The sequence below is a fragment of the Chenopodium album genome, chromosome 7 (genome assembly GCF_948465745.1).
Source record: "Chenopodium album chromosome 7, dcCheAlbu1.1, whole genome shotgun sequence".
Classification (NCBI taxonomy): Eukaryota; Viridiplantae; Streptophyta; class Magnoliopsida; order Caryophyllales; family Amaranthaceae; genus Chenopodium; species Chenopodium album.
The window spans coordinates 67,340,042-67,353,834 of NC_137840.1; the positions used below are offsets into that span (position 1 = coordinate 67,340,042).

The window sequence follows — 13,793 nt, forward strand, 5'->3', positions numbered from 1 at the left end:
GTCATATAATTGTTATGGGGTTAATTTTAATGTATAGTTTCAAATATGCGTTTTTTTTAGTTTACATACTTTTTGATGTTCACTAAAACCACAGTGACGTGTTTAGTTGGGGAAGGGGTGGTGGTTGAATCAGCGGCAAACATTAGGGTTCGTTGAAAGTTTTGTTATTCAATTGTATGCACGTCATGACTGAAAAGGATCCCAGTAATTACGATTGAAAAAAAACATTCTGTGATAGTCGTAAATTGGTATGTATTGGTGTATCACAATGAAAACTCGAGTATTACGCTAGGACTTGCAAAAGTAGCAACGCAAATGTGGGTACCATCAATTGTACACAGCAAAGGGCCAGGCATGTGATCAGTGGCCACTACCAAAATCAAAGAATGACAGGACTACACGAGAGGATAAAGCCAACCTTGGTAGCCAAGGGTTAGACAGAGTTCTTCGCTATAATTGTTGGAGGAAGAATAATAATTAATGGACAAGATCACACATTAACGATGTTGAGAATTCTTAGCTATACAAATGGGCAAGATCCATCAGCAACCATATGGACAATGGGGACATTGAGCACAATCAACAGACATTAGACATCTTCATACATCTGAAACTTGACTTGAAACCATCCAAATTCGACAGACTTCTGGGCTAGAAAAGTATTAACTAGTAAGTGACAATGATGCACACAATATGTGTGTGCAGAATGCTTGTGTCATCGAATAGTTCCAAGCAAATTTGCACCATCAAGCTTTGCACCTCCCAAATCCTGATGTGAGAAAAAGAAAAAATTACTTGGTTTGAAAAAAGTCTTGCATCAATGTGAGAAACCATGACGTCCTATTTTATAGATTTATAATAGATATTCAATCAAGACAAATTAACTGCACTCAAAAGAAATATTCGAAACTTAGCCAGGATAAATAGATAAATATGACAGGAAGTGTTGACCAAAAGAGGCCATAGCTTTAAAAACTAATTAAAAAACAAGATGCATATCAAACGCTCCTAGGTGATACAACATACTCTTTGGTCTTAAATATCAAAATATGTGATGATAGATATTAATACCGCAACACCATTATTCCTAATTTGTATACACAAAGCAACTTTTGCTTTATCTTAAGCCAAACAGAGTTTATTGATGTTGATATGTAAGTACAATTCTACTAATAGTAGTGATAGAAATAACACAACCAAGTTAAACTAGAAGTGATAAATTACTAATTTTACAGAGTTAAGAACATAAAGTATGCTCAATTATGTTAAAAGGAAAACTAGATAACATTCTACCAAGAAACGAGCATGGACAGGTCATAAAGGTGATAAAGCTGCTAACTGCACAATTTTTTGGTTCCTACATGTTCATCGATATTCTATTTATATCCAAAAATAAAGCAAGCATACTGGACACATTTATAAGTTAGAATTTTTCAAAGAACAAAATTGTGCAGTAGGGGCAGATGTTTGTAAAAGCAATAGTTGGGTGAACTTACAGATGTGGGAGCATTAGAATTGATAGAAGTGGAAATCACGGAAGCATCACATATCATGGTGGTGTGCCTCATGCCCCCACGGTGGTTCTTAGTCTTTAGTGGAGGATATTTGGGAGATCAACCCACAAGTTTGACCGTCCCAAGCCTTAATTTGATTTACATAAGCAAAAGTTAAGAGGATTCTATGTCAAAAAGCAAGGTCATGGGGAATGTTCTTAATGAGTGTTCCAGCCGGAGAAATACTCTTTGTCAAAAAGCTAGCCAAGGGGAATTGTTTCAAATAGCATTCCTGAGAATTCATTGCTCAGGGATTTTTTTTCCCCAACAACTCAAGTATCTGCAGTTTCAGTATTCCAGGTTTGGCAAATACTTCAACCTGAGTGGATTCCCCAGTTCGGGGTGAGTCTGCAGAGCAATTTTTCGGCCTTTCTTTTTATGTTTTAACAAGTTAATCTTTACTGTTCTCTGTAACCTAAGGGCTTTTGTTAGTATTTACTTAGGGTAAACTAAAAAGTGTAACCCACTCTGTAAAATGGGGAAAATTTTGTTGTGAGATCAATTTTTGCCTATCATCAATTTGAGATTTTTTTTCTCTCCTACTTGCATCTTTGTGTGCTTCAATCTTTGTGATTATTCAATTTTGACCATACTTTGTGTGGGATACAAGAGTATAACCCTTGATATCATTAAGCTTATCATTTATTTAATTAAGATTTTTTTTTTTGCTAATTTTTTCATTGGTTCCATTAAAATCACCACCCACACTCCCTTTTCCCCCAAAATAAGGTCATCCCGAAGTGGAAAAGTAGGTAGCGGATAATGAAAGTTTTGTTGAAAAATATGCATCACTTACCGTTTCCCGAAGATCAACATGTCGTAAATAAGCTCGCTGAAGATTTGCTCCTTTTAGATTAGCATTGGTCAACTTTGCCCCCTGAAAAACATTGCAAGTCATTTATTATGCCCTCCTTTGTTGCAGTCTCTCTGATTAGTGTGACCTTATCATGTCGTAATTTATTGCTCCAAATTTCAAGTTTTTTTTAGACACAGACTATTTTGATGCACAGCAGAGAAGCTAAAATCAACTAAAAGCTTACCTTCAAGTTGGCCCCTTCCAAATTAGCGCCTTCTAAGTTGGTATTGGTAAGATCTGCACTCTGGCAAGTAAAGGTAGTCAAGTAAACACCATCATGACTTGCATCTTAAATCAACTCACATACATATATTTTTTTTAACATGCAGGTAAAGGTTAAATCAAGATACATATTTTTAAATCAAGATCTGCACTCCGGCAAGTAAAGGTAGTCAAATAAACACCATCATGACTTGCATCTTTAACATGCAGGTAAATCAAGCAATTACAAAATACGAGCAGACAGCTTCATTTCGGGCAAAGTATATAAAATTTCAATCATACAATATGATACTTCAACTTAGGCTCTATTTGAAATTACATGAGCTGAAGTTAGCAAGGGCTAGCTAGAAGTCTGGTGTATTAAAAGTGTTAGGCAAATTAAGCTGTTGAATAAACTAGTTTGTCGATATGTCCTAAGTCCTAACTAATAAGAACTAGTCAAACTCCGCGGATCAAGTCACACTACCCTTATTAAATAGTGAATAAGAATAACCTCTGGTCCAAACTTAATCCACAGTATAACAGTAAGATTTCCGTCGTTCACATGCAAATCTCAACTTCAATAATATCAGTTTAATAACCAAATCATCAATGACCCAAATTGTGATCTATAATAGGTCAAATTCACACTTCACAACTTAACTTACCCTTACCCAGTACATACATCGTAGTGCACAGACAAACCAAAACCACGCACCCTAATGGAAATATCCAAACCATAATTTAACTTTTTATGAGAAAAAAGACATTAATAATGATCAAAATCAAACAGGAAAATTGATAACAAATTTCTTTAAATTGTTGCTCTAGCCTCTAAAGCTGTTGTACAGAAGTAGTTTGTTTAATTTAAAATTCGTAAAAAAACAGAAACCTGTAAAAGTAAATGATACAGATGTTTATTTGATTCAGATGCATTTTCCATCAAAGACTAGTATGGCATCTTGATTATCCTATCAGATCTCAAGTTCTCATCTTGATTAAATAACTCAGATCCAACAGCCCAAATTGGTTTGTAGACTCACTATAAATGTATGTATGTATTTTTTTCATAATTTATACAAAAATGATCAACTTTAGACCCTGAACATTGGCAATTGTTAAAACATTATCAATCAATCAAAGCCTAAATCCCATAAGTGGGAGCGGCTACATGAACCAAAAGTGATTGTGTAGTCATCGACAAAAATCTTCATCCTCGATCTCTTACGATAATACTGCATCCTCATGCAAATCCAAAAACTTAATATCTTTCCTAGCTCCTTCCAACCAAGTTACCCTCTCCCTCATTTAACCCCTCCAAGGTCCCACTCTTCCAATCTTCGTACTGACAAGCAGTTCCCATTTGGATTTTATTATTCAATTCCGTACACAATCGTGCGACCTTTTCACCACCAAATTTGATATCAACCTTTATCATCAGCATTACGTGATTTTCAGATCAATATGGACATACGGTAATGACAAGTTCTACTTGACTTATAGTCACATTTATCTTCAAATGTCCAGAAAAACTATAAAATTCTTGAAGAGTAATGGCTAATAAGTTGGTTTCCAAGATCATTTTATTAGAACGATAAAGCTACTGTAAAGGACCCTATGTTAACCTCCTACAGAGGTAAACTGAATCGTTAAGCAAAAAAAAAAAAAAAAAAAAAAAAAAAAAAAAAAAAAAAAAAAAAAAAGAAAGAAAGAACAGAGTTACATTTAGGTGATAACTGTGAAAGCAAGATTGATGATATTAGTCAATATTTTACGCCAGCTTGTTGATGTTTGGTGTTTGAGCTATTAATAATATTTTTTTGATTTTTTCTTAAAAAAAAAAAATTAAAAAAAATTAAAAAAAAGAAAGAAAGAAAGAAAGACACAATTGGGTAAAAACTAAAAAGATAGGTAATAAATTGACCTAACGAGGTGCATTATGGGTAGTCTAGTATGATAAAGTTAATAGTCTTTAGATTTATTATAAATAGAGCGAGATGAGAAGGGACTAGGCAGGCAATTGATAAGAGAGTTTTAGGAGATTGATGACCTTAAGTCACTATTGAAGAATGGCTATTGATCACTACCTAAGAGATTTGCAGCATAAAGTTGCTAGTATAAAAAGCTTTAATCTTTGCAAGTGAAGAATCAATTCTCTCTCTTCATTTTTCCTGTTATTTTGTCTTAGCAAATTAGTAGCAATCTGAATCCAACGCAAGATACTTAGATACAAGTGCACAGGAATTAAGATTTAGTGATAAGAAGCAAACCTGCAAGTGAGCGGAACGCAGATCTGCTCCACAGAAACTACAGTCAATCAAACAAGCATCTGCAAGTAATGAAAAGGTTTAGTAAATTCGAAAGGCATGTTCTAAAATTATATACAAGGCAAAAAGATAAGTTCATTAATGTTTTAAGCAATTTTACTTTGGTATGCTCTACAGGCATGAGAACGCGATTCATTACCTAATTTTGTTAAACTAATCTGATAGTGTACCAATGTACTAGGTCCTAATTTGCATGTTTTGGTTTGTGATTCCAGGTTAATCAGATAATATAGTAACACTCATTAGGGTCATAATATACAAGTACAGTATAGGTATTACGTTTGGTTAGAGTTTTAAATTTTGTGTTACATAACTTAAGTGTATTGTAACTTGTAGATGGAAAAGTAAAGCAAGGCGTTTAGTTCTTCAATGTGTATTACTGTGTGTGAATTGATATTAAGTTCAGTAGAACACCAAAAAAACACTACATAGATATTATAGGCTATGTCCAAATCCCCTTTCATTGATCTCTCATAAGGACACTACAAAACAACAATGCCCCCTAACATCTAAGGGTAACTATACATTAGTTAAGATCCCCAGAAACACAGCACCATTAGTCAAATCATGAACATTCAAACAATTCTATCAGTGAAAAAGAGAACTAGTGATGGAAAAAAGAGCGAATATACTTAGCAACCCCCCCCCCCCCCCCAAAAAAAAAAAAAAGAAAAGAAAAAGAATATAATAGGTGATGCGGTGTGCCTTCTATAGAGCTTATGTCAAACACAGTGAACCAATTTTTTTTGTTATGTCAGATGAACCATAAGATTAAGTAATAATTTAAATAAAATAAAATATATTGAAACTACTGGGATACCTCAGAATTCTATATGATTAGGAATTTCGAGTACAGTCCAATTTAGGTGCTGAATGGGAATAAAAAAAATGGCCTTGGATTCTCATCAAACCAGCTCAAGATTTGGAAAAAGTATTTAAACAGCATTAGTATCGACAAAGAATCAACAGAGCTAGAGCTGACGCTGGTGGAAGGTTCTCATGTGAAGGAAGTATTTTGGGGAGTAGGGTTGGTTAGATAGCAACATAGAGAAAAAGAAAGCAAAGCAACAAACTATACAGGAAAATCATTCACTTGCAGTATAGAAAATCACATACTTTCAATAACAAAAAAAAACTGTGCACAATGTGCATTGGAGTTTGAACAAAAAGCACAGGTATTCTTCATAGTAATAGATAATGGGAAAACAAATACAGAACAAATCAGATTGATAAGAAGGATTGCCTTGCAGGTTTGCACTCTGCAGGTTGGCACCTGCCAGTAAAGCTCCACGAAGATTTGCCCCAGTAAATTCACATCTTCAACAGGTAAGACAAACCCATCAGCACCCCAGAAATTATAAATATACGAAGTAAACCATCTAAAAGAGACATAAGAAACCAGAGTAGCTGTGGCAAAGACAAAAATGCAACTCAATTATGAGATTTATTAAATAATTTCAAAATTTTCTTCAAGTTACTTACTCACGCAATGTTGCGTTATGAAAGATAGAACCTTCAGCATCTACATCCTGCAAAAATAGATGAAGAAATCACACTATAGAAACTCTGAGGGTTGCATCTGATAATATGAAATATGAACTGCAACAAGTAAACCCTTAAGACACTTAAACTTACACACCCGAAATTTTGCACATTGAAGGTTTGCACGAGAGAAGAATACACCCTTAAGAGAAGCATGGCTAAAATCCACATCTGAAAGATCCTGAACACAATGTAATTACAGGGTATCAGATATACAAAAAACAATCATATGACAGTACATGTATATATAGAGAATATAGCAGATAATTTGGAAACGAAAACTGGACAAAAATAGTGCTAAAGATAGCAAGGACTTTGTTCTCAACAAAAACACAAGTCCAAAACATAAGGTAATTTTGAGAAACACTTTCAAGTGCAACTCTACCTTCATTCAAGATCACGCAATCTGAATTCTTTTACCTAACTTGCCAACACCCCCCCCCCCCCCCCCAAAAAAAAAAAAAAAAAAACTCTCTCTCTCTCTCTCTCTCAACCACTGCCACTTGGTTCATCTCACCACCAAAATTGCTTTCTTTTACCTAACAACCTGACCATCACAGCCACTTTTCCCATCATATTTCCAGGAACAGGAGTTGGGGTAAAGTCCAAACAGAAAAAGGGGAAAGGGGAAAAAATTATGAAAGCCCAAATCAACAACTCACTAAGGGGTTAAGAGGTTTGAACTTCCTTTATTAACTTCCCCAACTAAATGCCACCTTAAGTGTTTGGAAAGATATAGATAATTGAAGAAATTACACCAAACACGCCAGTGGGTGATTTTGATTGCCTTGTCTAGCCAGTTCACCTTTTATCCAGATAAAAATAAAACAGGCTCTCATCAAAAGAAAGACACAATTTAATTGAAAACTAAGTAGAACTAAAACAAGTCAAAACAAAGTTGCTGAATGTAAAGAAGAAAGATCAGACCTTTATCTAATCCGGTAATCCTAGTACTAATATAGAAAAAGATTTTACACAATGATAAGTCACCTTAGGTAAATGGAAGCCACGTTATACCTGGATCTAGTGACACACATTTGCTAATGGAAGAGGAAAGGAAAAAAAAATCGGGCCAGAGGTATTAACAGAACCTAACGCTAAAGTTTCCATTATGTCAGAAAGTGAAATTTTATTTGTCAAATGTCCTGAATAGCAGAAATAATAAGAGAAAAATTAGGTAGATTACATTTTTTGAAACAGCATGAGCATTTTACATTACCAGTTTAGAGAGATCAAGCCCAGAAAGATTCACCCCTCGAAATTTAACTTTCTCCGACTGTATGCACTTAATAATATCACGACGGGTTAGTTCAGGATTATCATCCTCGTCTTTCTTCTTACTTAGAGCTGTATTTATTCTCTCTATTAGCCCCTGACAACAAAATCCATTCTCATGTTCAGTAAATGCAATATCAACCTTCCCAGCTAATTGAATCAGAATAGAAAAGTTGTAAATGAGCATTTTGAGTTCATGCAAAAAATTTAGGTAATGATAAGCTACACAACATGCAGTGTTTCCGACCTTTCAAGTGTCTTCCTTCCAGTATTACAAATCAAATTTATGCATGAAAAGAGGAATAGGCATGAATAGCAATGGAAAAATTCATATTTGAACAATCATCAAACTTTTTCTTGTCCACTATTAGCAAGGAACAGCATTAAGAAACAAGTTAAGCCACAATGTCCCAGAAAATTGTCATTGAGTCTCATTGTAAAGTTGTCATTTAAACTGCAATCTATAAATTAAAATATTTCCAGTTTTTACCAATTAGCAAATTACATCAGGCTGCATTTTCCCATTCCAAATAGTACTAACTTAAACAGGATGTGCAGTTTTCCAGTTTTTACCAATTAGCAAATTACATAAGGCTGCATTTTCCCATTCCAAATAGTACTAACTTAAACTGGATGTGCAGTAAGTGTAAATATTATATTGGCATATACAACAACAGCAAAGTTTTAGTCCCAAAATTATATTGGCATATGCTATGTTACTTGGACTCGGATGAAGTGTCAAATTAGACACGGGTGTCCAAGTATCGGACTCGCCCATTTTCTTGAAATTTTTTTGTTTTTAGTTAAAAATGAAGTGTCCAAGTGTCGGTGTCGGTGTCCGACACGAGTCGTGTCGACACGGACACATGAGGTAAATGAAAGAGTCAGAGTAACATAGGGCATATTATTACAATAATCATAGCATGTCCCACAACAAAGATGCATACTTAAGCAAAACAATCAAAAGTAACTTGAGTTATTTTAAAAATATCAGCCAGTCATATTTTTTAGAATCAAAGGCCCCACTGCCACATACATTTCAAGGTACAAATCCTCATCTAGCAGAAGGATAAAATGACAAAATTCAGTTATCTTTAAATCTGACAGATGGACTGTATTCATTTCCTTTTGGGACCATGCTACATATTCTATGAATCAAATATTTCCTTCTATTGTTTGAAATTTTTAAACTTCACAGGATTGAATTGTCTTCCTTCTAATTCTGCCTTATTTACTATTTTTCCTCTAGTGAAGCACTAATACAGAGATCATCATCAAAATTTGCAACGAATAAGTAAATACAAAAAAAATTTCAAACATGAGTATAAGACAAGAGCCAGGCAATTGAGTAAGGCTCACCACCAAAAACTAAAAGCAGGTGAGACAAAGGGAGGAATCACAAAGAGACTCACTGAACCTTTCCCCGCATACAGCTTATATAGAAACATCACACTGATACACCCTCTTCTGTTATTAAAATTTCAATTACTTATCACTTTATCAGTCTCATTAACAATCCAGTTGTATATCTTCCAATGAAGTAACTTTCCCCTAGGTGCATGCTAATTATTCATCTAGTCACATCAAGAAGTTCAGATCTTAATTGCAACGCAAACTTTCAAATTGCAGACATTGGAGAACACTCCACTCAACATTTATGAACATATTTCTTAACATTTTAGTAAACGACTAAATGTCAACAAGGACGGGAGGGTGAGGGACTAGGATATAGGCAGTTAATTATACTGCATTTTCTTTTGTATAGTCACCCACTCACCCATCACCTTCCTGCTCACTGTTGGATGCAATCACTGATTGAAAACACATTGGCAATAGCAATGCAAATTGGCGTAAAGCATATACTACCTCCGTTTCTTATTATGTGCAAAAAAGGGGTATTATTCGTGAGACATAAAATATTCCTTTGTTGCACATAATAAGAAACGGAGGTAGTAGAAGTATAGAACAATCAATTATATCATACAAAAATTAGATCTGAAAGATGTAAAGGTGAAAAGAGTTATGTTTACAAGAAGTTGATAGTATTCGGCCTCTCGTAGTAGCTCAGCATAATCGGAGTCCTTTAAGTTGGGAATCATACCATCCCGTAGCCAATTCAAGATATGTCGAAAATGTTCACCATCTCTATCCACAAAGATATAGCCCTGAAGATAAGTTACATTTAGTTTATTACTTAAAAGTTATAACAAAGCAAATAATATGCGTGAAGATTGAGAAATTAGATGTTGCATGACAATAGATTATATTAAGGCAGTCACTGAGATATTTTTCTTTCTTCCTATATAAGAGAATAGCTTTTTCTTGTTTGGTTGATGAGGAGGAAATTTACTTAGTTCCTATTGTCATCACTTCTTACAAAACTAATTTTACAAAAAAAAGAGGTTCCTCTGCAATTTAAACCCTGACTTTATAACTTTGTAAGATCATGGACATCTGAGTTTATGTGAGATGCCAAGCATTGAAACTGACTATTGTGCAAAGCTTACGAGACCAGAGTTACATTTTACCAAAAATGATTATCTGGCTGGTTTAAAGTATTAAAATTTCAATGGAATCCATTTAGGATCAGGAGTATGTGAGTGTGCCTTCATTAAAAAAAATAAGAGCTTAAATATCGGGAAAAGGTTTGTTTAACTAGTCTTCAATAGGTTTATATACAATATGAAATGAATAATTGGAATTGCTCAACCACAAAAACAAGGTTCATACCCCCAAAATCTTAAACTGCTTAAGGCTAATGAGACGCAAGGGCATTATCCAAAAATTGAAAGCAGGTGTGGAATGCCGATACAACATATATGTAACAGTATCCTGATTTTAAAGATTGTTGCAGGTGTTTTTCATGTTACAAATGCATAAACATAGACATCATGTTAATTTATTCGCTAGTTCTTGTTAAATTAGGATGATAGGATCGAAGCTCAAATTTGAACGTATATCATATAAATTTCTCTTCATTTTCCTTTTCTTTGTACTCTACCCTTTATTTATATGTGGTTCATTTGTCATGTAGATTAAAAATTCCATGCCCTTGCCCGACATGAGTACATAAGACAAAATTTTGACATATGCATTCCCATCTATAAAATTCATCCTGTTAACCTCAAATTTCTCAAAACATTGAATCTCCCAAAATCCCCCCCCCCCCATCCCGGTTCCTCTAGTTATAATTTATAAACAAAATTTTGTTCCTTATGTTAGGTTAAGAACTTTGACTTGCTCTTTCTGACATTCAACCCACTAATCCTCGCCCCTCCCCAAAGCCCCACAAAAATCAGAGCGAACTTCACTTATCAATATTCATCATGTAACTTTATACAATTCCCCAACGAAATCATTGACTGAGAACTTTTTACACTCAATCAACTAATCTACACGCTTAATTACTACTGATAACATCATAACATTGATCTATAATCCAATGTTACCTAATTTTCCATTAATGGTATGCAAATCACACCCTAATAATGTTAAATTAGGCCAAAATGTACCACTTTCACCTACTAATTCGCCTTACTCGGTTTACCGGAGAATCAACTACACTCTTTACACATTTATCCATGATCAAATATCAAAATCATCGCGATAACAACATAAACAATAAACACCTAGTCAATACAAAAGAAGGCAACAAGGGTAACCTTGTCAGAATCTTGGCAAACAGTGTGGCGACCACTAAACATCGCCGCAAGCATCGAATCAGGTTCACGTTGCGTCAATGTATCAACTGTTGTACAGAATTTCTTCCCTCCTAACATTCAAATCATCAACAACAAATACTCAAAACACAATCAAGATACCCCACTTCAATTTCAGCATAAATTACCAAAATCAAACAGTAATTCAGTTCCAATTAAGTTGCATTTTGCTTAAAATTGCCCAAAAAAACATCAAAAGATTGAAGAATAACGAAAATCAGAAAAAACTGAAGTGAATCACAGTTGAATAATACTCTTTGATAATCAAAATTCTTTGCTTGTTAATGAAGGAATGAAAATATGTAGAGAAAATAAGATGAGATAGGAGAGAGAAAGAGAGAGAATACCGATGTTGAGACGGACAACAGAGGGAGAATCGGGAGTCATGATCGGCGAGATTAGTGAGGATCCAGAGAGAAAATGGTAAACGCACGCCGACGACTGACTTGGCACTGTTTTTTTATATTCGACACTTTTTTATACGGAACGCCATTTAAGAGCAAAATGGCCCGGGCGTCTAACAATGCCCCGGAATGTTAGTTTGTACTCGTATTTATTTAAGTCATACTTCGTATTCTTTAGAGCTGTTTTGTCTGCTCTGCTGAAATCTACTTTGCTCTGCTTCGTAATGTGTGGAAGCTCAGTCCTGCTCTGCACTAATTTATTGTGCTCTGTTATGATCTGCTCTACCCAGAAGCTCAAAAGAACAGGGTCTTAATTTGTTAATCATAATCGACGGCTTTTTCTTAATGTTTTGATAATTATCTTGAAATTTCTATGACTTGAAAAAATATTTGTAAGCACTAATTATCTTATCAAGTTAGTACTCATTTGTTTGATTGAAAAACACAATAAATGAATAGCTAAGACGGTAAGACAAGTAATTTAGTATTTGTTGGTCTCGAGTAGCACATATTGCTGACATGTCATGTTTATAGTGCTTAAAAAAATGACACATGACACATATTATGTTTTAAGAACGTTTTTTAAAATATAAGTATAGATATAGATTATCATAAAATAGTTTTTTAGGCAATTTGTGAACCTTGCTTTATTTTTTTGTCAACTAATATTTTGAAGGCAAATGTTAACGAACGTCCCCGAGGCATTGGATAAGCTAGATAAAAGTAAAAAGATTAAAGTAAAAATTAACATTTATTACACCGATCAACGCGTGATTTTGTCATGCTTTTCCAAATTAATACCACTTTAGGTGATATTTCAAATTCTAATCCAACGTCCCAGGGGCGTTCATTAGCAAGATCCTATTTTGAATTATACTACCTTCGGTTCAATTTAGTCGCAACAAAGTACACGTTTTCAGAAACCAGGGCAAAAGATTGAAAACATGATTATGGAAAAATAAGGGTATGTGCTTGACTATTAATCCAACCAAATAAATAAATAAATTCAAACTTAATTAAATTAAATAGCCCACCACCACCAACACCACCAAGCATCACCTAGCAAACCGCCTACGCACCACCACCACCTCAAGCACCCAGCAAACTGTCAACGCACCACCACCACCTCACGCACCAGCAAACCACCGACGCCCCACCCCAAGAACCCAGGCGGTACCCAGCACCCCACGAACCCAGCGACCCGCCGACCCACCACAACCACCCCACGCAACCAGCATTGCCGATCCACCAACCTACCAAAGCCACGAAACAAACCCATGAAACCCGCCTATCTGAAACCACGAAACCCGACCCACGAATCAAACCCACGACGCCGCCGTTCTGCACCCCCCGCCGTCGATCTGCAACCACGAAACCAGCCGATTCACCAACCCAACAAACCCACGAAACCAACCCACGTAATCCGTCGATCTGAAACCACGAAACCTTACCCACGAATCAAATCCACGACACCGTCGTTCTACAACCCCCGTCGCTCTTAACACCATGAAGCCACCATGTAAATGGGGTTGGAGGAGGAGAGAGAAAATTAAAGGGGATGAGGGTTTAATTAATTAAGGTTGGGGTTTAATATAATAAAATCACATTTGTAATTTAATAAGGTTGTTTTTTTTAAAAAAGTAATGGTATATTGGTCAATTACCACCTAAAAACATACTAAAAAAAGGAAAGAAATAAGTTTTGTTGCGAGTAAATTGAACTACCCCAAAAAGAAAATTGTTGCGAATAAATTGAACCGGATGTAGTATTTTGTTTTAAATATGACACCTAAATGACGCATTACGACCAAAAAGTCAAGTTTGTGATGCTTGGTTTTTTAATTTTTTGACAATTTGGGTCACAATGGAGCATGTGAGAGCTAGCAATGCATAAATAGGAAATTCAAATCATTTCTA

At 35.0% G+C, this 13,793-nt stretch overlaps 1 protein-coding gene across 1 annotated transcript; it reads right to left on the bottom strand.

Moving 5' to 3' along the window:
• Positions 1-443: 443 nt before the first annotated feature.
• LOC145638151 (FH protein interacting protein FIP2-like) lies at positions 444-11,972 on the bottom strand. Its single transcript, XM_081689112.1, has 11 exons — positions 11,821-11,972; positions 11,417-11,526; positions 9,785-9,919; positions 7,699-7,851; positions 6,577-6,660; positions 6,420-6,466; positions 6,181-6,254; positions 4,881-4,939; positions 2,594-2,653; positions 2,350-2,430; positions 444-769 (listed from the first exon to the last, which is right to left on the bottom strand). Exons 1-11 carry the CDS (start codon positions 11,858-11,860, stop codon positions 716-718), a joined length of 897 nt encoding a protein of 298 aa, XP_081545238.1. The 5' UTR covers positions 11,861-11,972; the 3' UTR covers positions 444-715.
• Positions 11,973-13,793: the final 1,821 nt, after the last annotated feature.